Genomic DNA, 16,756 nt, shown 5'->3' on the forward strand with positions numbered 1-16,756 from the left:
ATGCAATATTGAATGTGTATGTGCAGTCTGACCGCAGGTACTCATCCCATGTAATGACGGTCTATCTTTGGACTGCACTCATGGACCAGGTAATTTGCAATTACATTTCTATTTGATCTTTTAATGTAATTTCAAAAGAAATAAAGCTTAAATATGTTCTTAAGTTTAAGAATAAAAATAAAACTTCTTTTATATGCATAAATTAAGTAAAATTAAATAGACTTTCACAATTATTAAAGGTGTTCTGGAGTATGATTCAGGTCATACTGAGAGCTTGTGAACAGCATATGCTATGTAAATTTTAAAATGAAGCAGTAAGTAGATCAACCATACAAAGTGTTAGAACTAGTTTGATGAATGTTCTGGACCAAACCAATCCAGTAGAGCCACAGTCTGCCTTCAGCAGATATCAGTGGGTGCTTGCTAAGCAAAATCAATCTTCCGTGCTGTCTGAGCTCTGGAACCGCAGCAGGTAGTTCTGATTTGGCTTCTGATATTTGATTTCCTGGCAGACTTTGAATCAGTTCCAACTACATTCCTGAGACTAATCATTGGACAGACTTTCCCCTAAATGTCTCATACCAAGAGCTTTAACCACCTACCCTGAAAGGTATGGAGGTTTGGAAGTGAGTGAAAGGCATTCAGTAATGGTTTTCTGTGGTTCCTGTGGAAACATGAAGAAATGCAGAAAAGACTCCCCAGTATTGTCCCCTTCGCAGGGGAGATGCCACTGAGATTGCCCCTATTGTAAATGTGATTTTAAAACTCTACCATTTGTCCCTCTAATCAATTGCATACTATTTGAGAAGTTGCACACTATCTACTCTACCAAATTGCATTATCTGGTGATGTTTTTCATGACTCCCACCAGCAATACTTTAAGTACTGTTAGCATGTCAAGTTTGGACATAAACCAAATAATCCAAGTCCTGTAGTCATTTTATAAAGCACAACTGGAAACGGTCAGATGCTCCTCTTTTCAGTCTCTCCGGGCAGCAAAAATACACAGAGATTTCAACAATTTTATTCCTGGAACTACTTTAGGCCTATTTAAGATAAAGTTAGGGAGGAGTAGAAAGCACACAGGGGATACTTCTGACAGGGTATGCTTTTAACTCTGGAATAATTTCCCACAATGGCTAAAGCTGACATCAGTACCTACCTCCCCAGGCAGGATGCTGGGGAAGCCCATAGGATAGAGGCATCTAAGTCAGCTGTAGCACGAGTGGAAAAGAAAAATTATGCAAAGTCTACTGGTGAATTTCTGAAGAGTTGATCTAGTCAAAGATTCCTGTGCTTGGGGCCAGCTTTACTAATTAAATTCCTAAATACAAATGCACATTATGTGTACCCACACAATTGGCGTCTGCTGAGCCCATGTCTCTATTTGCATAGAAATATCAGGGAAATATACCGGTGTATACCTCACTATATTTAACAGCAAAGCCTTCTTGTTGAAATAACTGTCTGAACAACAGTGACACCTTCAAGTACAAATATTTTACTCCTTAAATATCTATAATTAAAAAATGGCCAGCTGTTCAAACACTGATCTTCCTAGTGCAACAGTTAGTACCAACTAAATAATTTCTTAGTGTTAGGTAACTACTACTGAATTCTTTACAATAACAGCTAGAAACTCCAGCTGTCATTGAAGGATTTCATTAGCTTCAATGGCACCAGTTCTGTGAGAAAGGAACATTGGATAACATGGGGAAAGCTTTCCATTATTTTAAACCCTGCCATATGAAATACCTTATTGCAAACAAAGAGTCAGCATATACATTCACCTCATTTATCTCCCTGAACTAAGTGAAAGTTAATTTTGTTTTCCTAAGATCTGGTTTTAAAAAGCATTCATGGCAGCTTTCTGTTTGCTTTGCCTTGCCTTGCATTTTATTCTTCCCTGTAATTTAATTCATTATTCTTGTTTGGTTGATTTATCAGACAATGGAGGATTCTTTGCCTCTCCCTGCCTTAAGTGTTCTTTTTTTTTTCTGCTTTAGCATTTACCAGAAACACAAAGAAAGAAGCTTGAAGCCAAGTCTTAATGCATTTTAAATATTTGTCTTTTTAAGCAAAACTAAGGAGCAGGTATATTGATTTTAAATATCTAGAAGTACTTTAAATGTTTAATTTAAACAGGGGACATAAATGTTCATAGACTTCATTCAAAGAAAAGTGAAAGAAACTAAAGCTTTACCTGAGCAAGGAGAATTACATTATATTTAAATAACAGGCACTAAGAAAACAGTAGTGAAGGTAGAGTAATGGGCTAGAAAATATTGTTGTGACATGTTGCTTTGGAAAGAGATCTTCATACTAAATTACATTCTAATATTTTCATGTATTACAATCATTGCAGGAAGTGATGAGAACTGATGCAGTGAGAGCATAAAGAATATTTTTTTCCCTTCTGTCTATATCTTATTTTCATACCTTGAAGATAAAGAAATTCGCAGCAACTTGAAGGTTTTTCAGCCGAAGTCCACAACCTCAGCTCTCTAGTTGCCAAACCATTGAGGAATACAGGAAACATAAGGATCTTTTTATTTTCACACTTTCAGTCTTGATTACTGCACAAGATACTGAGGATCTTAATTATTCTAAGTAGCTAACCCTTTTAAGCAGGGGGTTCAGAGTGCATCCATTCTTGGTAATGGATGGTACTCTGTGACTCCAGCACCAATGAGTTAAAAGTGATTTGTTTAAGTTGATTCCACTATTCGACATAAATAGCACATAATTTCTGATTTCACACAGTTGAGATGGCCAAAAAAATCTGGCCACAAGCAAGTTCTTCTTTTCGTTTACAAAAGTGGGATTCATGCCGTTTAAGGAATGTACTATGTTTCTCTAATTCCAGGTCTAAATCAGAGGGAGCAAGTGAAAGACATTTTCTTCTTTCAGAAAGAAGCTATTGTATTCGTATAATTACAATATGCTTTTGTGATGACTCTGTCCAGAAAAATTATGTGCATTTATTTGCTAAGCACCTTGTACTGCTTGAAGTGTGGGGTTATTTTTTCTAGCATACATCCTGAAGTCATTATTGCCATCATACTGAAGCATTCAAACTGAAAGATTATTTCAGAAATACATTTATTTCAATGTAGAGTCCAGATCCTACATTCCATTCATGCCTCATGCTTACTGAAGCTAACGTGACTTAAGAAATGACACTTGAAGAACAGGCTCAAACAAGTCTTTCCTGCCACCAAACTGTGGTGAATGATGCATATGTATGGAAATAGGGTCTTCCGTCCACTTACTCAGACATTAACTTAAATACTGTGTTCAGTTTCTGAGTACTGATAAGCATTCACTTCTTTATTGTATAATAAAGACAGTTCAGTAATAATTTGCAACACCCCCTCTATTGCAATTCTTGTAGAGGATAGAGATCTGATGAATTCTATCCAGAGGGGTGATATAAAACCAAGAGCTTCAGCCCTGATGTGTTCGTGGTCTTTCACTGGTTCCACATTAACACAAGGAAAAACTTTTTCACTGTGAGGATGACAGAGCACTGGAACAGGCTGCCCAGAGAGGTTGTGGAGTCTCCTTCTCTGGAGACATTCAAACCCCTCCTGGACGCGTTCCTGTGTGATCTGCTCTAGGTGGTCCTGCTCTGGCAGGGGGGTTGGACTAGATGATCTTTTGAGGTCCCTTCCAACCCCAAACATTCTGTGATTCTGTGATTCCTAGAGGCACATCTGCAAATGACACTGAGGAATACATCTTCTTTGTAGTAACAGAAGAACTATTTTTGAATGTCAAGAGGCATCACCATACATTCTGGAAATCCTAAGGTACATTGCATTAAACTGCTAGGTGGCCTCTGCAGCATGATATTCATAAAGGTCAAATTCCCTGTCATTCAGAAAACAGTAACAACATCTGTTATAGAGCCTTACAGATAGGACCGAATGACTTGACTTAACTTGAGTTCTCCTTTGAGCAGATTGTGGACCAGCTGACCTCCAGAGGTCACTTCCAACTCATTTAAATTATTCCACGATTCTGTTCTATTTTGTCCTTTTTAGAGAGAGTAAAATGGTTCAAATTCAAAAGCAAAACAATTTCTTGGCTAAAAAAAGGGCGAATGAAAGAAAAGTAAAAAACTAAAACAACCTCAGGAACATGTCTGTGTTTCTTAAATGGTTTGAGACTGCGAGAACTACACATGCCTTTCCTTGCTTGTTTCTGTAATGTATGGTGAGGTGTGATGCTACATCATTGGAAGGCAGTACAAGACACTTCTACAGAGCCATCTTGGTTTTGGATAAAATTTAAAAAAATAAATCTCAGGTCTAAATAGCACGGTAGGGCCACTGAATTCAGGAATACAACAAAAATTTCTGAGCAGCTATCACCATAGAAAATGAGCAACATTCTTACAAAGTGAAAGACTGCTGGCTTAGTAGTTGTTAAAGTTTTCATCACAGCTAAAAGACACTCTATATCAACATATCATACTGTTTAAATGTCTTCATCTTAAAAACATTCAAAAATCTAAATAATGTATTTATTTCATCACAACTGCAATCACCCCTTGTTAAGGACCATGATGTCCATCGCAGAAAGTATAAAAAGACTTGAAAATCAAACCAGACAAAGCAAAGATTGATACAACCAACTGAAAATTTGCTTAATTTACAAATGTCCAACATATTCAAGCTTGAGACTCGTATTTCTTCAATTATTTTTCATGTCATGGGAACCCTTACCTTTATCAATATACTTATTTCACAGGTTTCACGATATTTTCTTAATTTTCCTTTGTTTTGAAGTCACACATCCTAATTTAGGACTATAGAATGGCTGTGTTTCTGTACCAAAAAAGTGTCATTTTTAATAGCAAACTACAAAATAATGAGAACATTAGAGCAATCAACAGGGACTCCTGTTTTCACCCACCACATAGAAGACAAAAAGGTCAATTCCCTGTCAGGAAGGATTATAACTCTGATTGCCTATCTGCAATGAAAATAGCCTAGACACTAGGCCATAGAGTAGGCTGAGGAAAATTCTCTCAGTATTTCCTATTGTACGTCCTACAACTCCCTAAACACGACTTGAGACAGCGCAGTTCATAAAGGAGAAAGACGTATGGGTACAGTTCCCAACGCAGCTGGCTCCAGTAACTGGTGTCTTTCATAAAGACGAGACACAGCCAATATGCTTCTCCTGCTGTGTTCCTTGCACCGTGAAAAAGACTTGCTCTGCAGCAACTTGTCACTAGTAAATTTACAGTCAGTACCTCATCCATGTAACTACATAACCCCCAAACTCCTGTAAGAGCTTATAGAAGCTGCTAGCTTCTCAGGAGCAGGTAACTGGCTGTATTTCAGTTCCACATGAGGCAATGGCTCCTGCTGAGTTACTGCATATGCCGTCACTCAGAACACAGATATTTTCTTTTTAAAAAAGAAAAAAAAAAAAAGTAAGTGTGACAAACTGCCATATTCTGCCCCTCTTCCCACCTCTTTGCTATCACTGTTCGTTTTGTAAGAAAAATGAAGGCAACTTTCACTGCATGGCTGGGGTGTACACCTAAACACCCTAGTGCATGGGACAGAGCTTGCTCCCACCACATGACCAAAACGGACCTCTAGGTTTCTCCCTTATATGACTGGATGTACATATATTCACATGAGATGAGTCAGCTGTACAGTCAGCAACTCAGGAAATCAACTGGTCCATCCCTGGCACAAGGTGACAGGATGTGAATCCATGTCATTCCTAACAAATCGGTGCCATATCTGTCTTTGAAGATCTCCAAGTGTGGAGATTACACCACTCCCAAACACTGTTATTTCCAAGCTATAAAATATTCCTTGACTTCATCTATTTAGCTCTTGTCTTAGCCACTATGAGAATGCTACCTTACATCTTTTTATATAACTTATATATAACTTTTACTACAAATATTACTTCCAGGTATATAACACAGCGTGGGATTCAGCTCCAGATTTGTATGTCAACATTAAAGTAACTACGGTGTAACCCCTACTTATAAGCTCAATATCCAAGTTATCATTGTAATAGTGGACACTTAGTTCAAGATACCTACTTTGGAACAAGGTGAATACTGCTGTACTGGTCATGATTTTTCCTCCACCTACTATAACAGTGAATTTGGAAAGCTACTTGTAAAGTGAATTTCACTAGGGGTGCCAGCATTTTGGTCATAGGACACATAATCTTTTTACTGGAAACAGGCTGGCAGGAAAAGGGCTGCAGCTGGATCGATTGTTTCATTGGGCTGAATCTTGCCTGCAGACTGTGAATTGCACAACCCAGCCTTACACCTCAGGTAAGGCTCATCTTTGAATATTGTCCCTCAATTTTTTCAGTCCCAACCGCTCAGAATTGAAACTCAGCTCACAGAGAGATGTTAGGCTTCTCTAAACCTTCTATAAATGAGTTGTTGGGGCTCCCTTCTGTACTTGGTAAGGAAGAGGCGCATCTCCAGAGAATGATTCAGCTGCTGTGGGGGATGAATTGCTTCAGAAGTCACCTGTTCTTCTTTTTTGACTATAATGGGAGCTTGAACAGTGAGTTGACATCTCACCTCCAGAAAGCTAAAGCTTAAGGTGACCAGTCCCAAGCTCAGAATATATAAATCTTACTTTGCATAATCAAACCCATATTGTTAGGTAAACATAATATTCACAATTAAAAATGCCTTTTATTTAAACTTTAAATTATTCCACCTTTCGATGAAGTTAGGCAAAATGAAACATAATGGGGAAAGCTAGAAAAAAGAAAACTAGCATAGCCAAGATAAGAGACAAACATTTAACATGTGTATGTAATCAGACTGAGCCAAAGCTTGCAGATTTTATGGAAGAATAAGCATTTGATTTGGAAGTATTTGATATAGCAGGGCTAGAAAGGCAACCATTTAAACAGGCACTTTTTAAGAAACGTAAGACACCTCTCGCATTCCATGCAATCCAGTGTGACACATTCTTATGTTACATAGCACAATTGAATGGTAATATAGCCTTTCTTCGTTCAGGGTAGTGCTGCATACACCTAAACCCAAAAAAACCTAAATATTTCTAAAATTCTTCCAAAAATTCCAGAAAAAAATGTGATTATCCATTCTGAAGCCCTTTATTTCAAACACAAAAATTGAATGGATTTTATACATGTTCTACTGCTACACATGCAGATTGCTCCAAGTTAAAACACTAACAGTGTTAGTATATATTCAAATAAAAGCATATTGAACCTGTTATGGGTAAGCTGGAGCAATGTGTAACAACCCATATGCTCCTAGAGGGCAAGAAAGGAAAATCCCTTTTTGGATTTCTAAATCTGATTAGACTCTTAAAATTTATGGCATTTTCCTTTAGACTGGAAGACTTAAACATAAAATTGTTGTTAGATTTTTCTGAAAAACAGAAGGGTGCATGCAGTCTAGCAGAAAATCAACTTAAAGATGTTTCCCAGTGGTTGTGGCCAACTATTCATTCTGTTCTAATTTGAGGTGACTGATAAAGCTTGGCATAAAGCCTATTGTGGCCTTAACATGAGCCAGTTCAACTCTAAATTTTGCGGTTCAAACTACAGTTTAGTTTTTGTGACGGCACTGCATGATTGCCATATACATTCATTTCTTGACTCATTTCTCAACTGATGAAGTCCAACAAGTGATTCTGCAGTGGCATCAGCAAAAAATCTGCCGGAGAACTGTATGTGCTTGAGACCCTCCAACCACACTCCAGGGAGACAACATGCATAGCCATAAAAGCTCTGTGGAACATAAGGCCAAATTCTCCTTCCTTATTTAAAAATTTACAAAAGTAATTTCCACCACTAAAAATTAGCTCAGCTCTGGGAAGACCCAGTGTCCCAGCATGACTGACTGTAGTTTTTGGACAGCTGATTCACATCATCTCCCTCTGCCAGACATTTACACATCCATAACACAAAGAGACGAGGCAATGTTTTGCTGAAGTGAACATGAAGCTGAAGGAAAGAAAAGATGGGCATAGGGTTTAACTCTGAATGATTGTACAAGGTTCATTATATTATACCAACGTTCTACATCTCTGAGGCAGTTGATAAGAGTTCCTCCTTAGAAAAAATAATTTAAAAAAATATTTGACAAACCTGTCTTCTTCCAGTAGACTTTGACCTGAAGTTGATTGTCCTGATAGAAAGGAGCTCCAATTTTAAGAAAGCGGGTGGTTTTTCTTCTTTGAAATGTTGGGTAAGGATCCACCAATCCTTTCTGGGCTTTCACAGCAGAAGATGTCTGTTCCTCTGCAACACACCGAACAATCAGGAATTATATATTTAAGTACAATGCCGTACAATGACTATGTTAATAGCGCTGAAATTCAGAAAATAATACTATCTTTAACCCAAATTATCTTATTTCAGTATCTTACCTAAACAAAATTAATATAAAGAACAAACTGTCCATAATGGTTGAAAAAAGTATATAATTTGTTTTAAATTCAGTCAAAAGAAATATTTTGGACAGAGAGAAAAAGATAAATATATTTTAATTTGAAAATGCTCTCTAAATTTTCAAGATAATAATAAGGAAAGGGAGTGTATTTATATCCCCAAGAACAAGAAATGTTAACACATGGACTTTTTAAACAGGCATAGAGTCTAGCAGTAGTTCTGTATAATCATTCATGGTCATTCTATCTGTGCAGTGTTTGAATATACACAAAACCCAAGGATGGCATTGAGCGTAACCCACAGAACGCCACACACGGTTATCAGATCAAAGTAAATATAGTCCTTTGGAACACTCAGGTCAAATTAAAGATCTTTCTTGCCCACTTTCCTGTTTCCAACAGTGAACAGTGAACGTTTAGGAAAACATTGTAAGAGCAGAATTAACTTTGAGCAATTCCCTTAGTGTTACGTTCCTAGCTTCCAACAAGCAATGGCAACGGGATGTCCTTCATCAAGCGATTCGTTTGGCAACAGTTCATCAACATTTAGCAGGGTTGACAGTATTTCTAGATATTTTCAGTTTAAAAAGCAGCAATACTGATTGAAACTGCATTTTCATTGCACATCTGCAAATATATCAGTTCTGATTAAATGCACAGTATTTGCATCAGATTAACCAAAAAAAAAAAAGTGTATTACATTCAATAATACACCTAAATGAAAAGTAAAGATTCTAAGATTCTAATAATTAGGAGGTGGCTAATTATTAACTACATACTTGAGAGAAAAAGGGAAAGAGTCAGGTTTCAGTAATTACCATGAGTAACATATAAACTTGAACATTATGCCCTACATGTAGCTTCAGCTGAAACCCACTTGCTTTTTGGCCAAATTTTACTTTGTCAATCCTTTGCTAAATCTGATAAATTTTTACTTTTTTTTTTTCTTGTTTTAAATTAAAGTAAGACTACCAAACTTCAGCAAGGTAATCGTAATGGTTATACTACCTAAAAGGAAATCAAGAAGTGGTAGAGAGAAGTACAAACGCAAATCTATTAGGTATACCTCAAATTAAAGTAATTTTATTTTACTAAATCTCTGCTTTGCTGTTCTCTGTCTGCTCCACTTCCAGAAAAACCAGGACACCAATTTAAAATATTTCTATATAAGGATCAAGCCAGAGAGTTTGCTGCATTTCCCAGAAGTGAAGCACACAAATATAATGAGGCAATGTGTGGAGAAATATAACGCCAGAGGGCCAGGGTCAAAGCTCACAGAGGTCTGTAGGACTAAATTACTTCAGCCGGTTACGGACTACTCTCTATTCTGACAATAGGAACAAACAGACACCTAAAAAACCAGAGCTTAATTCTACAGAGAGCAGAGCAACTGACAGTGGGACTTTGGCAAAATTGGTATGTTGCTTCTGGAACTACTTCCCAAAGGCCACGGAAGTCCCCAAATAAAGAAGGGGCGTGAAGGTCATGTCCTAGATAATATTTCAGGCAATATGTTTTTTCTTTTTCATATTTCTCCATCTGCTCCTGAGTATTCTCAAAAGTATCTCAAGCAGGACTGGCTCTGTACCTACCTAACTTCAGTGAGATTCAGAAGATGAATTTGCATCTCCTCCAGGAGTAGTATTTATTTGCTTTTCTATGCAAGCTGTAATTTAGCCATTTTTAAAAAATATCCCAAAAGGTCCAAACACACTTCTCAGCTGAGTGCTCTATCCACTAAAATGTGAGATATCGATGGTTTAGGCTCAAAGGATATTGAATTCCTTACTTCATGGCTTTAACAGAAAGGATGCTTAGATTTGTCTATTAAGTTATTTTTGAAGTACTCTACTGTAAAACAAATATGTGTTTAGTTCTAGCAGGCACTGATTTGCAGTTAAGAAGAAAATACTGCTCATTAACTAAATGGATGTTCATAACTCGAACATAACAGTCAAATTCTTGAAGTACATGAGAAGTCAGAAATATGCTCTTAGTATAGTATTACCCTGGTTTACAAAACAACACAACAATTAATGAACCTTTTGTCCCACATGGTCACCACAGTAAAGTGAACTAAAGCACAAGGCATTAGAAAGTGTATACTAATTAGACATTAGCAGATAGCAGACTTGCACAGAAACTGATGGACTGTATTCTGGAGTAAAACAATCAAGGAGAGGGCAAAATTGTGGAAGGAATTTAAATCTTGCTGTGATGATAATAGCAAAGAGGTGCCACTGGAGTGGACAGAAAATGATGAAAATACCAAAGTCACATGTGAGGTAAAGAATGAACTCTATTTGGTAGAGGATTTGTTGGTAATAAATCAGATGTGATCTGCATCAGATTCTGAAAAACACAATGTTTTGGAGAAGGAAAAGTGAAATAAAATCTTCCTCTCCCAACACAAACCCATTGGCGATATAGACCATGAGATACAGACCATTACTGAGACCATGGAGAGTTGATACAGCACTGCCTGCGAAAGGGTTTCTTACATTGAATGGTACCATAAATGACACAGTCCAATCTCAGGCACTCCGCTTCAGTTTAGAGGGATTTTGTTATATAGAAAGTCTTTATTTAGTATAACGTTTAAAGACTATGATGATCTGACCTAATGTCAGGACTAGCAATAAAGCCTGACAAACATCAGTTAATTAACTATCCCTGCTTCCAAAAAGGAAAAGTTTATAAAGCCATTCTCACAGTAAAATAAGAGAAAGAATTTCAACAGCTTGCTCAATGTTGCTTTGGCTAGGTGTGTATAATGGCACCTAGAATTTCACACCAGTTACCAGGACACAGCTCAGCCTCAGGCGAAATCCAGGCACCAGCCTTCTCCTGTGACCTGATGTAAAGTAAACTCAGTTACATGTTCTTTCTTCGAGCCATGACACCATCTAGTGAAATGCCAGTCAAGATGACTGCACTGAAAACTAAACATCTTAAAAGTTTAGCACTGAGATCCAGAACTTCACAGAAATGTCTAATCAGAATAAAGAAGATGACCAGGGTAGGGGCAGGGGGGAGTGTAAAAACTCAAAACAAAACAAAACAAAAAATCTTAGGAAAATACTCGGCAAAATGAGAACATCTCTCATAAACACCAATGATACACTTCTGGTTGAGCTTAGTGGCTGAGTGTTACTGGAATTAAACACCCAGTTCCCACTGTAGTAATTGTTCTATTACATCTCCTGTGTACATACAGAAAAGAAAGGAAAACTAAGTGTGATAACTCAAAGAAGCTTTTGATATCGTGCACGATCCTGCAAACTAGGTCACTTTCTAGAGGATGACAGAAAGCAGAGGTACAACCTAGGACAGCCAGTATGGAAAAGGCAGAACTCATACTCACTTACATTGGACTTCATGGAGGATTTACCCTAAGGTTGCTATATGTACACACTGTGGAGCTTCAAGCTCATATTCTGGTATGGATTTCAAGAAAAGACTCAGTGTATTGAAAAGATGAAAACTTGGCCCTCTGCTGTCTCTTAAGACAGACCAAAAAGGTATTAAAAATTAGCTTAATATGGGAAAAAGAAGGATCTTTAGGACTATTTTATCTTCTTGGTCCATTAAAATGGGAAGCAACTGCAGTTATAAAGGTCTGTCATAGCTAACAACTACTTTAAAATACTTTCTGTATATCCAAACTGAATACGCTTGCAGAATGGTTCAGCAACAAAAGCAGTTGGTTAGTTAGGGTAAGAGTAATTACAGTTATGTTATGAAAATGGTGACGAGTAAAGTTTATCCTTTGAGTGTACTTTAAAAAAGAATGTAAATGGATGGAAAACAAAATGAAGTCAGGACAGGCTATCTAAAATTATATTCTTTAAAATATTATTATCAGAATTTTGTTGTATTGATTAATCAGACATATCAGCAGCTAAGGCAGTAAATTGGTATTGTAATGATACAAATAGCATTTAACTAAGACTAACAATCATGGTATACTTTCAGATTCAGACATGCTTTTCAATTATTTTATTTAGCATGTGGGCTTTTAAAGAAGTTCTTACCAAGAAATACTGACATCTAAAGATCTCTTCAAAGATCTAAAGATTCTAATGTGAACATGGGTCCTATGTGTGTAACAATTTCTTGATAATTCATTGCTTGTCAGGCATGGAACATTTTAGATTCCCATTTTAGATAACAGAAGACTTGGTTTTAGATCAGTTCATAGTAGATATGTATTTGTGGGGTCCAAGAATCTGAGTTAATAGACTACTCAAAATAGTCAGGAAAAAAGCATTGCAAGCTAAAACTATCCAGTTAAGACAAAGACACAGAAATGCTTTTATTCCAGCCACTTAGAAATATAGGAACTATTTACACCTGTAGTGAATTAAAAAAATATTAACACCATAGTCGTGCAAATGCTTCCATTTTCATTGCATTTTTTTATTTCAGGTGAGTATGATCTAAGATAAAAAATTAGACAAAAATTGTCACCAATTTTTCAATAAGAAATGTAACATTAAAAGGTTACACAACTTCACTCAGACAGGATCACTATGATATGAAACAGAAAGCTTTAAGAAAATGTTTTCTTTTTAATTTGAGAAATAATTATAGAAAACATTCAAATTCCAGATAAAGAAGAAACAAAGCATACAGGTGTTTGAACACGGTTACTCACTATTATTCCTGGTGTCCTGAGTCGTGCTAAAATGGAGAGATACCTTAGCACTTTTCAGGCGTATCTGACCCCAACGTGTTACTGCCTGCAGTTCTACATTGTAGTTGCTGTTGGGTTGGAGTCCCTCCAGGACCACATGATTTTGGGCCTATAATAGAGAAGAATAAATATACAAAGTAGTTATAGTATTACTGAAACACAGACCCTTATTAAAAGCAGACCTGTTACCTTAGGCACACTACTCATTTGAAATTAGGAAAGAAAACTCATGTATAAATTTCAACAGAGTAAAATTTCCTTTCTTTAAAAAATATATTTTATTGGACTCTGTTCTTCTGCATCATTTAAAAAATGTTAACCTTCATGATGTTTACATAATTTTGGCAATTACTTGGCAAATACAGACACCTATTGTTTAGGTCAAAACTAAAGGGTTTTATATATCTATACAACAAGTTTTCTTACTCCAAAATTATTTTAGCCAAAGAAATTTAAACTTTTTATTCCCCAATTTCTGTGTTAGCAAATTGAAAACTTCTTCTAGAGACAGTCAGTCTGAAGACAGCTAAAATCCAACATTCAGTACTTTTGTCAATATTTTCTATTTGTTTCAACTGTTGAAAATAAAAATGAAAACAAAAACCCAAACCCACAATGAAAAATCCTCCCTCACTGGTAAAAAAGCCTTTTCTGCTATAGAATGGAAAACATAAAAGAAAAACACAGTTTCCATTGTCATGGAAGTGTCTTAAATGGAGAAACACCAGATTTTTTTAGTTATTGTTCTCCAGTCAATAATCCAGAAATTAAGGCAAGTCTTAAGATATTGCAAGAAAGACCCAAGGCTTCTCAGTATTCTTACATTTCTAAATTTTTTTAATGCATGCATAAAAATGCCTTTCTAGCCCATATCTCAGACAGAAGACACTACTCCATGTTTTCATTAGAATATTTTGTGCCTCTGAATTTTGACAGTCAACCCAGAGTGAAAAAGATAACCACGTACTGCCATATTTAACACTTCAGGGATTGTCAAAAGTATTTCATATCAATTACCTTTACTTGTTTTGTGCTGAGATATTTATAACATTGACTAAAATGCTCAGTTAACGGTGTTAATGTTGTAGTCAGATTATTTGACTGTCTACCTGGAATGATTCTATATGGAAATAATTATAAAGTTATTTGGACTAGACTACATTTAAAGTTAAAAACTGGTCAAAAAAAATCTTCAATGATCTTTAAAAAGTAAGATTTTTCCACCTTTATTCTTTTTTTTTAAAGTTTTCTGCAGTTTCAATTTTTAGACAGAAGGGTTGCTACAATATTCAAAGGACCATTGATTAGCAATATCCTCAGGAGTGTCCTGTGGAAGAAATCTGAATCTCACTGGCATTGCTGCGCAGTTTCATGACATGCTGCAGAAGAAAAGTACAATGAGCCAGAAGTAATATGAAAGATATTCTAAAAGCCTGCCTTTTCTATAAAATATGCCTTGGCTCTTCTGGATTTCCCTGTGTTCAAGGTCAGAACAGGGTCCCAATTACCGTAATGTGTATTGGATCTGTTTTAGCATATCTATACGTCAGATGTACCCTACACAAAATGCCAACATTAAGGACCCAGCTCAATCTTAAAATTCTCTGTGTTTTGTGACTTAAGGACCAGTTTGTGGAGAGAAAGCTCCCCTGTATCTTTAGGTGGTAGCCTCTCCCATGAAGATCTCTAGCCAATGACAGCTTTCCTGAGACACACAAACTTTTCTACCTAGCACAGTCCACCCCTACTCCTATCTTGCCAAAATGATTTTTTAAAAGTACGAGAAAGAACTTTCTTTTCTATGCATATTTACTTTTTTTTGTAAGTATTTAACTGAAGTAAAAACAAAGAACCGAGTTATTTCAGCCGCTGAAATTACTTCATTTTGTCCACATTTGTGGGGAAATTTCCTTTTCCTGACTGCTCAGCACAGAGCAGGTGGTGGTGGCTCTGCAGCCCCCGGACCCTGATCACCCACCAGTTCCCATGAGAAGGCATGGGTCCAGCATACTCCCTCGGTGACACCATTGCTGTCCCCCATCTGCTGTAGGTGAACTCAGCATACAGCCTTCATTGCCTTTATTTCTCTCAGGGTTTGGTGACTGAGGGACAGAGAGGGAACTATAATCCTCCAGCTGTCATTCATCACAGTGCAAGTGGGCAGCCAGAGTCAAAACATAATGCTAACATAGACACGAGACCAAATTCTCAAAATGCATTTATTAAGAGCACTGAGACTTAAGTTCAGCCTGTTATCTGTAATTGACTCCTATTTCTATTAAAATACTACTTTAAAATAATAGGCAATATGCTTAAGGATAACACAACAGATATTTTTCCAGTAAAGCAGTATTTGATACATCATTGAAGAAACACACAGAAACTTGCTGCTATGGAAATATGTCAGATCTTTGGTACAGCAGGTTATTTAATGAGTTTGGGGTTTGTTTTTTCCTTAGACCTATAGTGAGTATTTAATGGTTATTCTATATGATAGTGTCACAAATTTTATTTGCATAGGGAAAGAACAATGGGACATCATGTCAGGCTTTTTAAATAAAACAAGCACTGTCACTTTAAGAATAATTATAAAATAGGTGTGAATTTAGGGACAAACAGCATTTAACTTTCTATTCATCTCTCCTGCAACATCTTATAGTATTTACCTGCATTTTAAGGCAGAAGACTACTTCTCTCCCTGAATGCAGTGAAAATCGGATTGAGAGGTCAAAACTGTCTAAATGTTTGGTGACATTGAAAATGAAGACCACTACTTTACCAGCTGCTGAAATCATTGCAACTTATCACATATTTTTTACTTACATTCTATTTTGTGCCAGAAACAAGCTGTATTTCTCTCTCATTTACTATTTTATTTCTTACCCCATCGGTGATCTTCCTTCTCTTTTTTTTAGCTGGGATTACATGTTTGCTATATGTCCAGCTCCAGAAGACTTTGTAGTGGTGCACTGGGATATCAGGTTCTTCTGGAAGATCCCAAGTAATCATTACATTTACACTCCCATCATTATTTGCACTGATATTGGCAATTCTGATATTAGATGGAGCTGGTGGAGCAGACGGATCTGGATATTAAAACAAACAAAAAGACTCTACAGTAAAGATCATCATCTTGTGAATTTACCAGACATACACAAGCTGGATTAATCATTCCCAATATACTGAGGAAAATTCAGGTAAAAATTTCCCCTAAGTGATATGACTTCATGTAAATTCTAGAAATTCAAGCTCTACTGAAATAAGAATTGTGGATTAGCATCTGGTTTTGTCATTATTCTGTGTTGTTGATAGTTCACAAATATTATGAAGCGTTACCAAATTGTACAAAACAGTCAGATTTACTTCTGTCATTCATTACTTTAAATATATAGTGAGTGTAAAACATTCTTGTTTTACAAGTGGCCTTGTATAGTCATCACAGAATTGTATGATGGAAACACTGAGTATTTTTTGCCAGACAATTCTCAGATGATAAAATTGACTTTCTACACGTTGAATCTTTCTTCAAAATTCTAAGATGATATCTACCACCATAGGACATAAACATTTCCTTAGGATAAATATAATTAAGATATAACGAAATATTATGATGCCATAGAAGTCAATAGGG

The 16,756-nt window shown here is 36.4% G+C and overlaps 1 protein-coding gene across 2 annotated transcripts in view; it reads right to left on the reverse strand.

Annotated features, from left to right (window-relative positions):
• The window catches only part of ANOS1 (anosmin 1), a 142,581-nt gene that overhangs the window by 17,509 nt on the left and 108,316 nt on the right, over positions 1 to 16,756 (reverse strand). Inside the window, exons 7-10 of one of the 2 annotated variants that reach the window (XM_086481870.1) lie at positions 16,009 to 16,211; positions 13,087 to 13,234; positions 8,128 to 8,280; positions 6,417 to 6,419 (exon numbers count right to left, since the gene is read on the reverse strand). In XM_086481870.1, coding sequence (XP_086337996.1) covers positions 6,417 to 6,419; positions 8,128 to 8,280; positions 13,087 to 13,234; positions 16,009 to 16,211 — 507 coding nt within the window. The remainder of the gene's footprint in view (positions 1 to 6,416; positions 6,420 to 8,127; positions 8,281 to 13,086; positions 13,235 to 16,008; positions 16,212 to 16,756) is intronic. The other variant, XM_086481938.1, reaches the window with a different exon arrangement.

This window comes from Leptosomus discolor, chromosome 1 (genome assembly GCF_034619465.1).
Source record: "Leptosomus discolor isolate bLepDis1 chromosome 1, bLepDis1.hap2, whole genome shotgun sequence".
Taxonomy (NCBI): domain Eukaryota; kingdom Metazoa; phylum Chordata; class Aves; order Leptosomiformes; family Leptosomidae; genus Leptosomus; species Leptosomus discolor.